This window comes from Thunnus albacares, chromosome 10 (genome assembly GCF_914725855.1).
Source record: "Thunnus albacares chromosome 10, fThuAlb1.1, whole genome shotgun sequence".
Lineage (NCBI taxonomy): Eukaryota > Metazoa > Chordata > Actinopteri > Scombriformes > Scombridae > Thunnus > Thunnus albacares.
Window position 1 is genome coordinate 20,931,763 of NC_058115.1, and position 20,334 is coordinate 20,952,096.

Below are 20,334 nucleotides of genomic sequence, written 5' to 3' on the forward strand. Positions count from 1 at the left end.
TGCCATCTTGCTCCAAGTGGATAATTTGCATCACCCTCAGGACTGTGGCTTTGGGGATGGCGGTGAAGGTGTCTGTATGGTGTGTAAAGAGGGGAGATTCAGCACAGATACAGACGTGGCTCCTTGCAAAAGATGCACACAGTGTAATCTGCTGAACCGCCTGGAGAAGACAACTTGCTCATCCACCACAGATGCTCTGTGTGGGCAGTGTCTGTCAGGGTGAGTTACATTAAACACTAGCCAGCTGATAAGTGTGTTTTTGTGTTAAATATCTGTTTGTGTGTGCAGGTATTATGAACTCAGGAGCATCACTGGGGAAGTGGAGTTGCCCTGTGTGCCTTGTTACAACCGTGACACAGTCCATAAAGAGTGTTTGCTTTTAACAGCTCAAGGCCCCAATGCAGGTAACATCCAGAGATAACGCAGTGACTGGATGATAATATAATGACAATAAAGTTGTATAAATAGTTTTACTGATTGGTGATTTCCCAGAGATGTCAAGGAAAAGTTATATTTACTGTTCTCTGACAGAGATTGCTGTCACCGTGCCCAGGGGAAATTACAAAGAACCTAAAGAGAAAAGTGAGTAACACTAACAATTTTCATGGTCAACTCTTTCATTTGAGCTCTTGTATTCAATCTGACATCTTCTGTTTAATCAAGGGGTTAAAGAAGAAACATTTTCAATGGTCCTGATTGGCTCAGCAACGGCTTCTTTGATTTTTCTCATTGCTCTGCTGCTTTGGGCTTTCCTTCTGACTGCTGAGAGATTCAGTAAGTTACACACTTTTAATATTCCAGCCATTTCTTTCCATCTATCTTATATTTGCTTCATTAAATTTGACTCATATTCACTTGCAATGTTCAGAGCAGGTTCCTGAATACTGTCCAGGGCCTGAAGGCCTGTTCTCTGAAGCAGATGTTCAACTCCCACCTTTGTCCAGCCCCAAACCAGCAGAGCTCCCATCGCAGACACCTGCTCTAGCTGAAGATCCCCCGAGGTACTTTGAAAATACCGCTTCATGGAGGAGCTGTTTGATTATTTTGCTACTTTCCTCATGTAATTTAGTATCTTTACAATTATTTACGACATGAATTACCTCTCCACCCAGATGCCTGGGCTCACTTAGCCATGAGAATGAGGTGCATCCTACTTCTATTGTGATTAATGTCACCACCAACATCAAACCCTCCAGTCAAAAAAAAGAGATCTCTGACATCTCACAGGAGGAACAGCAAAGCAGCTGCTATTCAATGGAGGAGGTATAGTGGTCTAATGTATGTTTTTGTTAAAATATTGGTGTTAATAAGTCACCCAGTGCAGCAACTGAATTATGTGCGCAGAGATAACTTCTGTTATGATTTGGCACTATATAAACAAAATTGAATTGAATTGTGATATCAGCTGCTCACCAAAAAAAGTATAATGTTGTTGATTTAAAAAAAACACTGCTTGAGAATTATAGTTTGACAGTTGATTGTAACTTGGAAGTCAATACTTAAACTTAACTTTCAATAGTTAAATTAATGTGGTCTACATGGTCATAACACAAACTATTAAGAACTGCACTATGTATAGTATAGTATATTCATCCAAATCAGTCAAAAAAAAAAAAAAAAGCAAGTCCCAGTAACCCACAGGTAGCCCATAGATAACCCATAGTTTAGCAGTTTAATAGAGTTTTGGTTTTATTTATTTATTTATTTATTGTTTGCTGTTGAGACTTCTCCCATCACCCCCAGTTACAACTGGAATGAAAGGAATTTCATTTGTGGTGAACAAAGCAGTGAAAAATTACATTTGAAAAACTAAATTGAAATGTTCCTTTCCAGAAGTAGATAATCCCAGATAATTCACAGACCTCTCTGTCAATAGCCTTGATGGAAACTATTTTCTCTATGTAAAAAAAGAAAAAGAAAAAGAAAGAAAAAAGAGAGAGAGTTTTTATTAGTTAAAAAATTGAAAAGCTAATATACCATATGAGATACCAATATGAGAGGAGGCAGTTATTACTTGGCTGTGCCACGTGTTTCCATCACTCTACATTTCTGCCTCCATAATGCATAAAGCCATTAAGGCTGCAACATTTTTTTTTTAATTAATGAGTGCATATTGATTAATATATGAATATTAAAAATGTCAGTGATAATAAACCCCCAAGGTATTTAATTTATAATGATATGAAACAGAGAAGAGCAAGCATATATTCACATTTCAGATCCTGCAACCAGGAAATACTTTGTATTTTGCATGATAAATAATGTAAATAATTGTCACAAATAAATACTGATCAACTAATTAATTCAATCAATCTCCATAATAATACCCCTTGTAGTGTCCATATGATTGTTATCTTGTACTGTCAAAATATTTGGAGAAATTATATTTTGATGCTTTGGCAACATTGTTCTCAAAACGTTCATGCCAATAAAGCCCATTGAATTGAATTGAATTGAAACTGTGTATATTAATCTATTTTTGCTCCTGTAAGAATGGTGTGAGAATCAGTAGAACCTTTTTCTTACTGTCCTCTTTTCTTTGTCATCATCAGATGGAGCAAAAACTGCAGAAAATATGGGAGATGGCTCAAGGTACATATGATTTCCTCCACTCATATCAACTGTGCAATACACACTCATTGGACTTTAGTTTAATGTTGTCACTCATTTTTACCTACTTTGAGGACCTTTTTTAGAATCTACACACATCATAGTAAATTGTTTGTGTAAAAGGTTTTCTTTTGGCAGGTTTATGGAGAAGTTCAATTTTTGACAGAGATTCCTGTGATTCATGTTGGTGATTTTACTTTTCTTCTCGGTGCAGGTCAGGGCATTGACATGCTGGACTATGACTCAGTTCAGGACCTATCCCTGCTGCTGGACTCTGCTGACAACAGGAACTTGTTGAGAAGACTGGGGCGATCTTTAGGTGTCCCCCCTCAGGTCATCACTCATTTCCAAGGCTTCCAGGATCTCTTTCAGTACCTGCGCACCTCCACCTACACACTGCTCCCCCAACTGGCCCAGGCTGCTGCTCTCTTGCCTAATCCTGAAGTTGTTGCTAGGATACACCGTGCTGTGGTGAACAAGTGACCACTTAAACCCTCGGGATGTGTTACCATGACTCCAACTGTTATACAGCATTTCTGACCCACTTCATGTGATGACAGTTACCTAACTGGAACACCCAAATGAGTAAAATGCGATATTACTGTAAGTGGAAATAATGGGCAGTAAAACACCTAAGGGATTGACTTTTTTGTCCATTGTTGTACTTTGTATGATGAATGTTTGCTTTACAAGTTCCATCTAAATACATTGATCATGTTTTAGTGACAAAAAGATCTCGATTTGTGCTTTGAGTGTTAAATAACATAATATTCAGGTCATTGCAACTGAACCCTGCATGCGGTGTTACTTCCTGTTTACCATGTAAAAAAGATGAGAGGCCCTCTGGCTAAAGCATGTGAGACAGACCCAGACAGAGGATGTAGTGTTCACGGTAAGAGAAAGAGCATAGAGTCCTGAGAAAATGTGTTATTCTCTCATTGGGAGGAGTTTGCCAACGAACCATTTTCCTTATTCTTTAGTTCTGCGGATTCCTCAGCACATTCAGTCTGGTAAGGTTTTCCATTTCTTTTCTTTTTTTTCTTAAATCTCCAATCTGTAATTTTCAACAAATATCAGTGAGGTCAGGGAATGAAAGCTATTTTAAGAGTAAATGATGAACAAATTCTCAATTGGCTTCTATAAAGTTTGCTGTCTTGTTTAATGCATTCTCCTCTATGAATTCTAGAAACCAGATGTTAAAAAAATTTTATAGTATGAAAGTACTCTATTTGTGTTACTGAGCCTTGATGTTTCATGAAAATGTCTTGCCTATTTAATTAATTGACGTCAAAACATAATTATTGATGTTGTCTGCATCGCCTGTGGATTCACTTTCAATTTATTAGCATGCAACAACCATTACATAGACGCTAGGGGACGCTGTTGGCTACCATAGCAGTTCTAACAAGTCTAATATTTTTCTGGTACCCCCTTAGATCGTCTATTGAGGACGAATCACTACTGGTCATTAAAATTGAACACTTTACGGTTCGTTTGTATATACTCTGGTTTTATGTTACTAAGTACATTTACTCATGAACTATAGCCTACTAAAGGAATAATTTTGAGGTACTACTACTACTTTATATTTCTACTCCAATACATTTCAAATTTAATTTTTTAAAATTTTTATTTTACTACATTTATTTGATAGCTTTAATTATTAGTCACTTTTCAGGTTATTTTTTATGTTAAGATTACCTAGTTTCCCCTCTAAACTTCTCACATGGTTTCATTTCTTTTAGAGGCCCAAAATCGAAAAAAAAAATTACAATTTGTGTAGCAGAACTTCTTTCTTCTCCCGTTAATCATCACACGACCCCTCAGATTTATCATGTGATTCTTTGGATGGGGTTTTACTTGTAGTGGAGTATTTTTACTTTGTGGTATTGGTAGGCCACTTTTACTTAAGTAAATGATCTGAGTACTTCTTCCACCACTGCAAGTAGCACTTGAGATCATAAAAAACTACTTACAATATTGTATTCTTATTCACATACAAAATTTTGTATGTGATTTTTGATTTAAAAATGCAGCCTGAGATGTTTCTTTTTAACATTAACAATATTATAACATTTAAATAGTGATCATTCTGTGTTTGAATTATATGGTCTTGCTTTCGAAAAAAAAAGGTTTTTAATGAGGGATGTCTGCAGCCGACCACGTTTCAAAACTTTGCATTTCGCGCTTTGCGACATTATCGTTGGTTTCCGGAACTAGGACAGAGTGATACCTCTTTCATTCTCTCGTCTCTTTGATGTCCACGTCCCCGTGGTGTCCGAGTCCTGCCGGCTGCGAAGTGTTACGCGCCCCTGCTTTAGAAAAAACAGAGAAGGAAAACTTCATAGAAATGGCGGAGGGTGCAACGACTCTCAAAGGCTTGCGAGCCCAAATGGGTAAGAAAAATCTTGGCAGTCGTGGTTATTTTTTGACCCAGTTGTGCCTTATAATGTAGTAATCACTTTATAATGTTTGCTAGCAACTGCCGCCGCAAACCGGGTTATTTGAACGTGTTGTAACGCGACCAGCTTGTCTGGCTAGTAACGTTAGCTCGCTGCTCGGTTATCTGCTGACAATGGACGCGGAAAAATCTGTAACTTCTTCCCACATTGGACGTTAAAAGTTGGTTTGCAAACCTAGATGATATCTATATTAATGAATTCCAGGAAAGGCTAAATGCATTGGTTGAACTTAGTGAAAGTAAAGTACTTGCAGTTAACGTTAGCTGAAGTTGTAACGTTATATTTTGTAGCATCAGAGCCGGTTGACATATCACGACTTCACGACTTTTACTTGTCTGGCGCCTAGCTCACCTAGCCATGCTTTAGCTTTGCTTTACTGCATTTTAATCACGTTGTTTAACGTAGTGCTGTCGTCTGAAGACATTAGACTAGACAAACAAAACTCTAAATGTTTGTTAAGTGAAGCTAACTGCTCTGTAAGTTAACTGACAAACGTCAGTAGCTTAGATAACGCGGCGTTAGCTAAACACTCGAGGATTATTGTCAAAAGTGATCATCTGCTGTCCCCATCAGGAAGAGTTGAGCTTTCCTGTTGAAGTGTTTTGAATTCAACTTAAAAGTGGTCTGAGTTGATGCCCAGTAGAAATTAAATTAACTTTATTTCTCTAGCCACACAGTAGCCGGTTCCCAGTACATCAGCAGTTTACTAGCTTCCTGCTCAAAACTCATCTATCTTCTACAAAGTGTGGACTACAAAATGTTCCTTTCTCGCCTTATGCATTAGTCGATAGTTATGCGTATATGTTGACATATGGCATAACCCCCTCCACTCTCCAGGGAGGGCATCTACAACAATGTCTGACCTGAATTTCAGATAAAGCTGGAGTGTCAGACAGCTCTGATTAGAGAAAAAAAAGGCTGCATAGTTGCATGTCTTGATGCCATGATAAGAGTTTTGGTTGGACCAGCAGCCATGTGTCAGGGATAGTTTTGTTCAGCAAAAGGCACACAACAGTTTTTGTAAATAGTATTATATAGGCCAACTGTAGCAGCAGAGTTTCTATCAATGCTTTTCATCCATGGCTCAGCTGGCCCCTTCCAGACTTAAGCATTGATGTTTACTGTGTCTGCATCTGCGGGCATGAATGCACAGTTTGTTTTGACTCGGGCTAGTGGTAGGGCCAACAGTTTTTAGGGTAAGAGGGAGTTTTCTGCATACCCAGTGTGGGTGTAGGCATGTGTTACTCCTGGCAACGTCTGGGCCATATTTAGTGCTGATCTTCTTCCTGTTTCCTTTAACTTTTCCATTCAGTATTTTCAATATGGAATTTTCATCCACCCAATTTTTTGGTTTTATGAAAATATCCGCAAAGTTCTGAGTGATGTGAGATATTGGGATCCTGGCTTTGTGAGGGATAAAATCATGTCCGGAGTATTTCTAACTACTCCATGTAGAAGTTAGTTCGGCCTTCAGTCAGACTGACAATAATAAAATAATGTTAGGAATCTAGCTCATGTGCATGGTCATTTCCACAAGAATGTGAGCAGGGAGAAAATGTACCCTGCTATTATGAAGGGGGATCACACTACTGCAAGTCACACTGCAAGGTTATCCTGATCCTGGCTCAGCCGTTGCTGCTGCAGAATTAAAAGCATGAGAAATATTTCTGAACTGGTCAGATTTAACCAAAGGAGGAAATGGACCAGACTTATGTAGTTTCTAGAGTGTAGTTTCTTGGATCTGTCCACTTAGATGGACTCTTCTAGCACAAATATCCCACCTCTGTTTTTTTAACATTTTAAATTAACTTATGGGAAGTGTTAGTGTTGTAGAAGTGTGTGTGTTCACACACATGCACAGATGCCAAAGATTTGAATAGCAAAACATGTTATTTTGTGTAGCGTATAACCAAAGGCAAATCCTTTTGGATTGTTCTTGTTTTCCTTTCATTAGAAAATTCTTACATGCAATGCAGCTGCATGTACATACAAAAGTATGCAAGTTCCCTGCCAACTTTGCCTAGAGATTTGGGATGGCTTTTGAGAAAAACAGTTTTGAAATAATTACAAGTTGTTCACTTTGTACAAATCATTTTCTCTTGTTGATGCGTCCACCGACAGGCAACAACACCCTCCATTTATGAGACACACTGTCCAAGCTCAGCAGAAAGCCAAAGATGTGTGAATTATGCATGTAACCATAAACTTACGTCACAGATTGTTCTGGACAGGATGTTTGGTTCAGTTCTTGACTTGTATTGGTTCAGTCTGGCTTAAAGACTTACTCTTGCGTGTACAGTAACTAGTAATTCAAAAACTCTGGCTTCAACTTTTGTCATTTGTGCTCTTTTTAACTTATATTTTTGGGATATGTTGATGCCTGAATCCTACAGTGTCAAGAAAGTTGACCATAATTTTCTCAACGGAGATGAAGCTATAAAATAATCCTGTAAAGCCTTTGCTGTACTCTGTTTATCCTCGAACAATCTATCAAAAAGGAATGTATAAAAGAATCAAGGAAGAATGGGCTTAATGAGCCTAATCAATAATGCAGTTGAAAAAATAAATGAATCCTTTCACTGCCCATCACTGTAAGGGAAATGTGGACCACCTGAAAGAGGAGACTCCCAAGGAAAGTGGGATGTGTCATCATTATCCTGCTGCTAGTACTGCAAATAGCCAAGGCTTACCTTTGCATGAACAGGTCTAGAGTAATCCCATAGAGGATCTGGTGTGTTTGTGTGCGCATGTGTGTGCATGTGTGTAAGCATGCATCAGCAGTGTTATCTGAGGACCAGCTAGTGATGGTAAGCTATGAGCCATGGATGGCCAAGATTGTTAATGTTTTCATCCTAGCCAGGCACTGATTTAGATAAATTAACCAAAGAAAGCAACTAATCAGTGGTTGAAGTTGTTTTGGTTAGTAAATTCATCTGTTATAGTTTTGGGGCGGAGTTAATGATCCCTGCATACATTAAGTACTCAGTGTCAGAGTTGTCCACCCTTATATTAGGCAGGGCAGACACTTCCTGTGCAACAAGCTACTCATTTGTACCATGCTTCAGGGCACAGTAAAGTCTGCAGAAAGAGGGACAGAAAAGGGACCTGACCTACTGATCTCTTGCTTCTCGACTATACCGTGTATCGGCTATACCAATAGTGTCTGCGTGACAGAGAGTGCTGAAATTATGTCTGATGATCTTGCTTGTTATTTGGAGAACTAACATCAATTTTAGTAATTTAACAGAAGCATTATGATGTAATGCAGGCTGACTTGCTTCCTGTTTAGTGTTTCTCTGTCTGGCCTGCCAAGCATGGTCATGACAAGCCCCCCTGGTGGTCTTCCTGTTGCCATAATAACCCAGCAGCCTGACGGCTAGATCACATCTAATCAATAAGTATGTATGCTGCAGTCAGAATGTTTTGCAGGGCTTTTCAGCATCTCTTGCTTTTTTAAAGACTGAATCTTTAACACAAAGTCTTTGTCCAAAACTACCACCTAAAGATACCTGAACAACTGATTGTCTAGCTATAATGCCATTGATCAGTTTGGTTTGTAATTAGCGGTCAGGTTAATGACTGGTTATGTCTCTGTAATCTCGAGAAGCATTACGCAGAGAGTCTGTCGATGCAAGAGCAATGATGTATGTTAATATGTGCAAATCTCCATAGTGATGAGAAACAGCTCCTCTGATTGGCTCTTTCCATTTCTATGAGCACACCTGGCTCTCTTGAGGTCTGTTGGAAAAACAGGATATCTCCCCCCCATCTCATTAAAGCACTTCAATCAACACATGAATGTGTGCGTCAATGGAGTGTGTTCATTTTATTATATAAGGTGCTGACTTGGTCTGATTTTTCACTTATTTTGTTTCTTTCTTATCAACATAGAACAGTGGGTTTGGTGACTAGGAAGGTGCATCATCCACTGTGGTTGTGGCACCCAGAAATTCAATAAAATCTTTGCAGCATCAGTGTTTGTCACAGAAATGTATCTTAAACAAATATTACATCCATGCTTTTACACATAGGTAGAGAAAGAGTCTGCATGGTTTAAGCTCAACAGCTGTTACCTATTCAACCCATTTGCTTTCCTGTTTTACTTTTACTTCCCTATAAAGACATTGCAGTTTGCAAATATCACTTAGCTTGAGTTCTAAAACCTGTCATGTCGTTGCAGAAGGTTATAAGATTAAAACTTGAATATTTACGTTCTCTACTCATTTGTTTTTACAGTAATTTAAGGAGCCCTTTCACAGATTGTAGGCTGCAATATCAGTGTCACTTTATTTACAAGATGATACTGTTGATAAATAGAGTGTATAGTGTTCATCCCTAACGTGAAGTGAATTCAGTTGTAAGTTGTCACTTAGTGTGAAGAGTCAGGCCCTCAAAGCTTTACCATACTGTTGTTCTGTTTATTCAGCTATGAATCACCTCACATCTTCCTTGATACAGGCCTAAGCGTGGTTGAAAAGCTCTTATCATGCATCCTCAGCTGCTCTGTGCATCACTTAGCAACAGTCACCCTGTTACACAAGGTGCTTGGTATTTATTTATTGATCCTCCTTTTATTTTTTTTTAGATTTTTTTTACCTTTTTATATGAAGGAGGAGAGAAATGAGAAGATTGAGGAAAAGACTGAGGTATGATGTGAAACAAAGCCAGGACAGTGCAGTTACATCTACTACACATTTGATCACTGAGCCCTCAACATTTATACAGCTTTGCATCTTTTTTCTGGAATGATAAATGTGTGACTTATTTATGACCTAGAATTAGATCGCTTTTTTTCTGAATATAGTTCAGCTCCCTCTGCCCACAGTGCCCCGGCTGTTTTTCCTGTCTATTCTCCTGAGTAAAACAGAATGTCTGTTTTGGGAGAAGGTTAAAAACAGTTTCACCAGTGTTCTTAAATCCATATATGTATACTAATGATCTTGCCACAGTAACCTGTACTGCAAACATACAGATACACTTGTTTACACATACTATAGTACACTTAATAAAGACAGGACACACAGTCAGCCAACGCAAGTTTCCATGTTTGCCTTGAGGTAATTGTATTCTTTGTGGTATTGCATGATTCTACAATTTCATGGCATAGAAATCATCTTCACATTCCTGCTTTAAAAGTGGTGACTAGAGTTAATGATTTGTCTGTGCTTAAGTGTAATGCATTATTCTTAGTGTGTTAAACAGCTATTAAAAGTGCAGTAAAATCACAGCTGGTCTTGATTTACCCACCGTTTGATCTACTCATCAGTGAGGTCAAGGGAAGGAGTCTGAGAGCAAAAGTGACGAGACCTGCACACTTCCACTGGGCATAAGCTGCAGACTTTGACCTTTCATAATCTTTTTTGACTGGAGAGCATTGATGCTGTTGCAGAATACAGATAATCAGTGCATTGGTGACTACTTCCCCTGTCAGCTCACTTTTCTTTGTCTGGCTTCTGCTGGTCACTCTGATATCTGGTTTTACACATCAGTCACAGATGCGTTAATGAATCTATCTTACAACTACTTCTGGAAGATTGTTTTGTCAAAATCTCTGTGAGAGTTACTTAATCAGTCTTAAAGTCGCTATACGGATCCTATGTTCTGCTTCTTATTGCGTTTTCTCTACTCTCATAAATCTTCGTTTGGTTCATTGGTGCAAACAAAGTATATATGGTAGTCAGATGAATGAACAGAGCTTACCGCTTAATTTGCCGATGCCAACAGTTTTGAACAAAAATGTCCATATCTTGCAGTGTAAGCTGAGGAGTTAACAATCAGTTGCTAACTGTGGTGGCAAATAACGCTGCTTTTCCTCTAGCTCCTTTATATTAACAGTAATTTTCAGGTGGGGAAACAGCAGAAAATGTTTGGTTTACATTAGCAGCATCTTAATAACAGTTCAGTTAGTACATATGAAAAGAAGAGCAGTTCGGAAATGATTTTAGCAGAAACTAATCGTAATAATAGTTTTGAATGATTATGGCAACAGTATAACTTTGTGAACGAGGGAGACAGAGAGTTTTTCAGAACACAGTTCGAAGTGTTCGTCAATAACGTGTCTACCACATGACTGAAGATCTTTTCGCCTCTTTGTCAGCAATTCAGTAATGCTGAAAACGCACCGACAAGAGGGAAAGAGACTAGGGATAAGGCTGACACTAGGGCTCATAAAGCTTGATCATGTCCTCCCTGTTTCCTTCCTTCCTGCCCCTGTATCTCCTCACTATGACTTTCCCGTGAATAATTTGGCTGAAGAAAGTGCTGTTGAACTGTGGTGGTAGAGTTGATGTATTTGACCTTCTTGTAAACCCTTTTTTCCTCTCTGTGGTGGTAGAAATCACATCCCCAAAGAGGTGAAATCCCAAACGGAAACACAACAGATTCCTGCATTCCCGCATTAGTTATTTGCTGATGTTGTGGAGATGTGGTGTTTGTGTGTGTGTGTATATATAAAGTTGCCCTTTATCAATTTAATTTTATTTACTTAATTTATTTATTGAATAGTTCTGTTTAAAAGGTTTTGATTCCAGACATGTTGCTCACAGTAGCCCATCTCTCCCAGCTTGTCACAGAAAGCAGTGTATAGCTGGCTACAGGGTGGACCATGAGGTGGGGGTTATGTCAGATCGCTGAATAGCTGGATTGTTCTGTAGCTTCAAATCCGTTGGATCTCTCTAGAACTAGCATTCCTATGGTGAGCAAACAAAGCACAGAGAAAAACGCGTGATTTAAACTTGATTGGCTTGCTGTACCAAAAGCAATGCTATCTCCCTGATATACCTGCTTTGTCAGGCATGACATAATGTCAGTCTAGCTAAGCTCTGTATGTGTAAACTGTGGGTGTCTGTGTGTTTTCCTGCATACAGCTGCAGCTGCACAGGCACAAGCCGAGGAGCGGCGCAGCCTGTCAGGGAACAGTCCAGGACCTACAACCAACGCACCAGCTAAACCTCAGGGGTGTAAGCCAGGTAAATGACACCACACCTTGACATAGAAACTGATTCTCACAGATACTGCCCTGGCACTGCTCTATTGTCTTCCATAATCTGAGCCATTTGATGCAACACAATCCACTCCCACCACCTTCTCAGTGTGGCTTACTGCAGGTAACCCTTAGTCATCATCTTATTACTGTAACAGTTGACAAAGCTGATTAATGACAGTCACATGCACACATCTGCCTGGCTGATGCAAAGCCTTTGTACCAGCATGTAACAGTATGCACCATTAAGCCACCCCTGAGTTCTATTTATATGCTTTGCTGCATGTTCTTACCATTCTTAACCACATATTATACATGTGTGTGTTTGCAGTCATTGACGGCGCCGCACTTAGAATAGACGACCGACTGCGAGTAGCAAAAGAGAGGCGAGAGGAGGCAGAGAGACAACAGGGTAAGAGGAAGATCCCGGTTTCCCCCATATCTATCTATATGTAAAATGAACCTTGTTAAAATGTAGAGTAGGGCTGGGTGATATGGACAAAATCAAATATCACAATATTTTTGACTAAATACCTTGATATTGATATTGGGACAATATTGTAGGGATGACTATTGGTGCTTTCACAAAATATTTATACAGTGAGATTTTTGATAGATAATTATCAGTAATGTGGATATAATGACTAAGTGGGTAAAGGCAAATAATAGAACAGCTAGAACAGTCTGGCAAGTTCAGAAAATCACATCACTTTACTGTAATACAGCCTTTAAAACCAGGAAAAGACAACAAATATGCCATATCACAATATTAGGATGTCCAAAATCTAAGACTATATCTAGTCTCATATCACAATATCGCAATAATATAGATATATTGTCCAGCCCTAACCCAGAGAACACAAAGGATCATTACCGTTTAGTTTAGTAATTTTCTGCAATTTAGTGAACTAACACATAAGGAAGTAACATTCTAATGAGACGTTTATGTTTAGTTTCTGCTCACACTCACTGCCCGTTATGTATGTGCTGTCAGCTTTGCGTGAGTCACAGATCATGGAGCGGGAGCGCAAGTCCAAGATGCAAGTGGAGCGTCAGATGGAGGAACGTCAGAAAAAGGTTGAGGAACAGCGAAGGAAGGAGGAGCAGAAGCGATTGGCTGTGGAGGAGAAGAGGAAGCAGAAACAGGAAGAGGAAAAGGTAGCTGCAGCACTGGTGGAGGCTCAGAGCAGTGCCTATATGAAATGATAATTAAAATTAAATGTGAATTAAATTTACATTGACACATAGGTTTATGTTGTAGTTTTCACTTTAGGTATTTAAAAAAATACAAAGGAAACAGAGAGTAAGGGAAGTCATTTTGAAAAAGAACAGTGGTAAGAGCACAGTTATTCTCTTCATCTTACATATACCCAAATAAGACTAATCCTTTCGAATGTATTGTGTAATCAGTCCTGCAGCATTTACAGCAAACAACTTGAATGTTCATTGTAATACAAAATGCATAAACAGGGATAATGGATTGACAAGATTTCTTTGTTTCAGTCTAAAAATGATACCTTGAACCGCAGTATCAGTTTGAGGTTTTCAAACAAATTATTAGATTCTGAACAGATTGGCTCGATTGAGACATCTGCAGGTCTTCTCTGCTTGTGTTTTAGGGGCCAGTGTTTCGCTCATCTAAATGTGTTTTTCTCCTCCTCTTCCCCGTTATGCTGCAGGAGCACTATGAGGCAGTGATGCGGCGAACACTGGAGCGTAGCCAGCGAGTGGAGCAGAGACAGAAGAGATGGTCCTGGGGAGGATTGTCCACAGACTCAGATGGACGAACAGGTAAAGGCCGTCCTTAATTTTATTTTTATTTTTTTGCTTTTACATTGAATTTGACTTTCAACTTCATCTAGTGCAATGGTGCATTAAAGAGCACCACACCACTAATTTCTTCAAAACCAGACATGAAGGGGGTCAAGTTCAAACTGTTGTCACTATTGTCCATAGTCGGAGTGGAATCCAGCCACATGAAAGCGCTTTTAAAGCAGATCTTTTCTTTTGCCGGCAGCTGATGATTCATTTAGTGAGATGTGACTGATTCTTAGCTATTTTTGCTATTAAAAATACAGAAAGGTGATTATGTCTTTTAACCGTACATTACCAAAAATATCTATCAGCTCTTAGCTTGGGAGCTATGCATGAGAGTAACATGTGATGCTTCATTCATTGTTAAATCACATCCTTTAATGTAATCAGTTCAATTCAGTCATAGCTATCGTAACTCAGCCTTGTTAGCAGATAGTGGGGTATCAGTCGAGTGTAAACGCAAACATTTCATTTTTAAAACTCATCTAAATCAGAACCCCTAAACTATGAAGTAGCTCCTATTATACTGTGAAAGTGGAGAACTTTCAATAATTTAATGTAGTCAAAACTAAAAATATGATCAGATATGACTAACAGTTCATTGAAATATTATAAGCTGTCAGAGTTGTATAATTCCAGTTTTGGTATGCAAAATAAAATCTAATTTATTGACTGAAATGTGAAGAATTACATTTAAATGACAGTTGTAACTGTACTCTGCCACACTCTTGCTCTTGAACACTACATGCATGAGACATCACTTGACTCCCCTGCACAATCACTCCCACTGTTTGACACTCCAACAGTAAACCACAATGATCTATTAAGTAACTTTGAAATTATTTTTTGGGTCCCAGGATGGTGTTTTCATTACTTTAGACACTGTGTGTCAAGCAAGGGCTGATGGCTACCAGCCAGGTTTCACCTCCATCTCTCTTTGTTGGGATGTGCCTTATCTACTTGTATTTTATCGCTCCTCCCTGAGCGCTTTCTTTTCCAACAGGAGAATCTGATGCCAGCACCTCATCTCCAGTAACTATAGTTATCTCCTCTGCCTCACCAGAAAAGCCACCAAGGAGTCAACAAGGTTTTGTTTGTTTATAATTTGCCCACCAATGTAGCAACACAGCATGGACTGGCACTGGCACTATAGATAGTTTGGTTACCTACTATCCCTCCTCCCGACTCCCCCCCCCCTCCTGCACTCTCACTGGCAGTTTTTCACTAACACTTGTATGTATGGGGCCTCTGTTTTGAATGTGCTTTGGACATTGGTGAATAGCTGGAAGCGTAGCTTTAGATTTTTGACCCACACAATTTATGGCACTTCCAGGTCACATGGGCAACTTCGCATGGAAGCCCAATGGAATGTCACACAAACAAATAGGGCTAATATCACATCGGGATTCTCGGGCACGGACCATGTAATGTTGTTGATGGTGTCGTCTTTGGAATGGTCATACATTAGCATCTAGTGTTTACTAACCACCATGCCTGGCTGTGAAACCACTAGGACATTTTAATGGTGTGGTTAAAAATGCACATTTTCATGTAGAGCATCATGTATAGCAGAAAATACATTCGGTATGTAATGTGTTTTGCCAAATGTGCATTTCTAAATGTGCACAATCTTCATAAATAGCACATTAGATCAATATATATGTATATTATATCTGATTATACCTGTGTATAATTTTTATGTTAATATATTTTAGGCCTATTAGTGAAGCAACATATTGCCCTTTGCGTATCAATGGTATTAGGATCTTGCAGAGCCTTGTACTCCTACTGTGTGCACCCAATTACCCTCCCCCTTTGGCCTGCCTCCAGTGTAAACTCCGCCTCCCTTGTCTGTCTTTCCTCCTCCCTACTAGTGGACAAGCGTTCCACATCCACCATGAACCTGAAACAGCCGTCCGAGGCTGGCATCAGTAAACGCCTATCCTCTTCCTCTGCCACCCTCATCAAATCTCCTGACAAAAGTAAGTCTCCGCTCTCCCCTCCCTCCTACCCTTCCTCCCTCCTACCCTTCCTCCCTCCCTCTCGGCCTTCATCCTACCCTCCTTTGCATTTCAGCGTTTTGTCTTAACCAATGTAGTATGTTCCAGAAAGTGTATTTATCAATCAGTTAAATGTTTTTCTATGATGATTCATGTACTGAGATCTACCAGGTGACTAAGCTGAGATGACATGGAACAAACTCACCTTCTCTGCCAACACTAAGCCTAAAGTGAACTCTGACCCCTGTGCTCTTCATATCCAGGGTTTTGCACACAGGCTTACTGGAGCACAGACTGGTAAAAAAAATGCCTTAGCTCTCTGTCTCTGGTTCTAGCCAATAACTAGCATGACCTCCCAATTATGCTATTCACTATGCACCTCTATGAAGTACACTGAATCAAATTTTAAGAATCATAAGGGGTCCCAAGCACCGAATGGTGATTTGTTAATAAATGTGCTCTGATAGATTTAGTGGTGTAGCAGCCTGTCACTCTCCTGTCGCAATATTCCTAAGCCTATTGAGAAATTACAAGAAGTGTATTTGATTTTTGCTGAAAAAATAATCAACACAATCAGTTGATTCATCTCTCCGCAGTTTCTGTGGGCTGCCAGTGCCATTTCACCTCTCTGATAAGGCTCATTTCTCTGTACTTCTCCATTGTTTAATAATTATTTTACCATTTTTCCTTCTCCAGGCCTATGAATACATTCAGAAAAATCCTGAGAGTTTTATACCATTCACAAGAGAGCACTGTGTAAATTCACCATTGGGTGTTTCATCATTGTCTCTCAGGTGTTAAGCCAAGGAGTTCGTCTTGTAACCGGTTGCCTAGAAATGGCAATGCTGCTCAGGCCACTAAGGAAGACGGCAAAAAGCTTCAGGTGGAACAGACAGGTGCAAAAGAAACCCTATCCATCCCACACTATGCCAAATCACTACAGATTATAGTAGTAAAATATTTAATGAAAACCATTATAAATTAAGCTCTTTCACAGCTATGAAAACCACATAGCAACCTGACTTTGTACATGCTAACAGTTGAAACACTGACAGCTGTCAGAATTAATACTACAATGTGGGATTCTGGTCTAGGGTGCATCAGGTAATATGGTCTGTATATTTAGGCATCGTCTAATAAACTTAGACACTAGCTGCTGTCAGCCCTAGCCTGGTGACTCACATAAAGCCAAATGAAGTGCACATGACTTGTAAACTTTCTTTGGGGATTCCTTGTTGACTCCCTCCCTGTGCCTTGTTGGCTATAACTCCACTCTCATGTCCGTAGGCCGTTCCGTGAAGAAGAGAAGTTCCTCCCTCACACGAGTAAGTGTGGGCAGAGCACAGACGCCTGCCAAGCCTGATAAGGGGACAACGGATGATCAAGGTGGCTAGCATGAACAATCAACAATCATTTTTCCATGCCCCTATCTGCATCGCTCAGGTCTCTTTGAATAACAAGCATGTTGCTATGATGTTAATGGCTTGCTCATTCTGAATCCGCTCGGTTTTTTAAAGTCCTGAACAAAGAGGTTTTGTGGGGATGACATTTTCATTTGGCTCAATTCAGGGTAATGGAGCCATGTTGTTCTTTAAACTGGCCAGCTCTTTTTGCTATGTATTCTCTTTCCATTCATGTTCTCTTTCACCCAAAAGTCTCACTTACTGACTACTGAATTACCTTTTAGGCAGCTGCTAACCTTCTCTACACTGTGTCTGTGATATACTCTGGACCAGATCCTGCACTGTGCTATGTTTCTTACTGGCAGCTAACTTAACCTTTATCATTGTTTTCTTTTTAAGTGTCAGTCCATTGTTTTCTTTTTAAGTGTCAATCCAAGAATGGTCCTGTTGTGTGCCGTGTCTGCACTAACACAGTGTTCTGTTTTTTGTCACAAAGTGTTGATTGTTTTCTCCCTCCCAGATGACGCCGTCTTAGCTGGAATTAAGTTGCTGTGCTCATGCTTCAGTGTGATGTGTGTCAGTGCCATCCTACCATAGCACCCCCAGAGCACAGAAATGACCACGAGACCTCACTGCAGTCTGTCTTTTGCCATTAACGACCAATGCTTTTGTTTGTCCTATAGCCATGTCAGCCTCTCCGTGCAGATGTTGTACACATGTATGTTCTGTGTGGTTCACCTGGACAATAATACATCACAGTTACTATCATTCATACTAATTTAGCACTTCTCATCTGCAATTAAAATTATTTAGTCCCAAAACTCCCACGCACCACTTTCCTCATAACTCTTAACTCATACCCAGACTCCTAATATCTGGGTGCAAAGCAGCAAGCTGCGCTACCATGCTCCAGGGGATAGCACTCAAGAGCTAATAAAAAAAAACAAGTCTGTCTGTAACAGATGTCAGCACAGTAAGGGACTCTAAAAAGAGGTGTGACTCTGCAATCCTACTTTGAACAGCCAGTATTTAGGGATATGTGGCAGAATTAACCCCTCAACACTTTAAACTCTTCTTCTGATATGATTTCTACTTTGTAGCCTAGGTAGCAAATATGGCCTAAAAGGGGAATTCTTCAATTCTTCCATTTCATTGAAGCAAGAGCTCTTTGTTTCTGCTGTGAAATCAAACTCCACCATAGTGCTTTCATAACATGCTGATTTGTTCAATACTGACGATTGTACTACTACTACTTGATGATTCAAATTTGGTGCCTTCTTTATCTTAACCATAGAATAGTTTGCACAGTAGAAGCTAAATAACTCTTGCCTGATCATGGTCACTTGCCCTATCAATTTTAGTCTTTGGTCTGTTCCACTCCTCATTTTCCTACCCAATAGTATTTCTCTGCTATCTTTGAAGTTCACTAATGGTTTGTTTTTTCCCATCAGCATACCTCCCTCTGCCTCAAGGAACCATTGATTTGACCTAATTGTCTTCTTTGACTACTGTTTAACTGATCTTCAGTTACTAGACAATCAGTCTTTGGTCTGTCTCAGTACTCTTCCATGGTGTCCTTTCCTTGCTGTCTTTTACTGACATCCTCATTTTATTCTAATTTTCTTGGATATCCCTGAAAGTTAAAATGATGAAGACAGCCCTGTAAGATTATTGAGACACAACCTTTGGTTCTGTATGTTGATTTTCTACTGTTGGTTAAATCACATGGTGACCTTTCTACACGTCATTGACCCCCTTCCCACCCTCTTGTTTTGTCATCCCCCATTCTTGCCCACTCTTTTATTCCTTGGCCTTTTTGTTCTCCTCTACTATTTTTCGGGTGATTTTTCGGCCGTGTAGCTCGCAGGCCACCGGCCAGCACTGTGGACGGAGGGGTCCTTAGTCGCCTGCTCACTCCCACCCAGGCCTCACTAGCTAGGAGCAAGAGCGCCGCCGCCCTTTCTGCTGAAGGAACAGATGCTCCAGGTAACCTCCACTTAGGAGATCCTGACAGAGAGGAAGGGTGGCTAGACACAGACCCTGGTCCTCCCTACTTACCCTCATTTTACCAGTAGAAAGTCAGCCCAGTCATTCCCAGTATCACTTCACTAGATCTGAGCTCATCCCATCGCCCTGCTGCAGACTCTCATGCTTTTGGAACAATCCTTTCAAAGCACATGATGACCTCTTGCTGGTGGTGGATTTACTGAAGTTGCTGCTCAACTCCAAGTGTTTTAAAAGCTGCTATTGTTACGATCAGCTGTTTGTTATGCATGTACGTACAGTAATTATTTGCAGCAAAGTACACTCATGTGAGAGAGCATAGTTACTCTGTAAATATTGACCCATACACACACACACACACACACACACACACTAGTCTAGCTCACATGCACTCTCAGAACAGACACAATTGGCTGTTGTGTGTTGAGCTGAACCAAGCAAGGCAGACTTGGCCAGGAGCATTTCTCTGCATCTGAGAAGCCCCAGGGTCCATGCCGGGAGATTTGCTCTAAGCTGCTTACCTGTTGGTTCATGTTACGTCAGAATGAGACTGTTGGCTATTGCATGTGTTCTGGTAGAGAAACCAGAGTGCTGGGGACTCCAGTATACAGTGCTAAAATAGTAATTACTGTCATTTCATTTTAGAATTTGTTGACTTGAAGTCACACTATTCAAATGCAGCACATCCACATTCCCAGACAAGATGTTTGGCTGACCTTATGTAGTGAAATATGCCCTGTAGCCATCTAGGTGGGGTTATGTGCCGCTAGCTGACTTCCACATGTTAGATTTTAAGTGAACCGTTTCTTTGTGTAGTGTAGAGTAGTTAAGATGTGGTTCAGGATATACATAGTCCTAGACCCATAGCAGAGAGAAGCCATAATGAATCTCCTGACCGTTTCAGTGATGAATACTGCTTTTTTTTTGCTGTTGACTGTATTTTATTTAAGGCTAGAAAGAACTATACTGTAAAGCACTGACTCACTTCAAAGCTGCAACTGTATTGCTAGTGTTGGCTTTAGGTTGTGGTGTTTATTGACTGGCCATTACAAACCCAT

The 20,334-nt window shown here is 39.9% G+C and overlaps 1 protein-coding gene across 9 annotated transcripts in view; it reads left to right on the plus strand.

Annotated features, from left to right (window-relative positions):
- The first annotated feature begins 4,867 nt into the window (after positions 1-4,867).
- The window catches only part of map7d3 (MAP7 domain containing 3), a 29,762-nt gene continuing 14,295 nt past the window's right edge, over positions 4,868-20,334 (plus strand). For 2 of the 9 annotated variants that reach the window (XM_044364191.1, XM_044364192.1), the window contains exons 1-10: positions 4,868-5,006; positions 11,939-12,040; positions 12,386-12,466; positions 13,049-13,212; positions 13,734-13,845; positions 14,873-14,956; positions 15,744-15,851; positions 16,664-16,765; positions 17,157-17,255; positions 19,133-19,258. In XM_044364191.1, the coding sequence (XP_044220126.1) occupies positions 4,868-5,006; positions 11,939-12,040; positions 12,386-12,466; positions 13,049-13,212; positions 13,734-13,845; positions 14,873-14,956; positions 15,744-15,851; positions 16,664-16,765; positions 17,157-17,255; positions 19,133-19,258 (1,117 nt within the window). The remainder of the gene's footprint in view (positions 5,007-11,938; positions 12,041-12,385; positions 12,467-13,048; positions 13,213-13,733; positions 13,846-14,872; positions 14,957-15,743; positions 15,852-16,663; positions 16,766-17,156; positions 17,256-19,132; positions 19,259-20,334) is intronic. The other 7 variants (XM_044364194.1, XM_044364195.1, XM_044364199.1 and 4 more) reach the window with 5 other exon arrangements.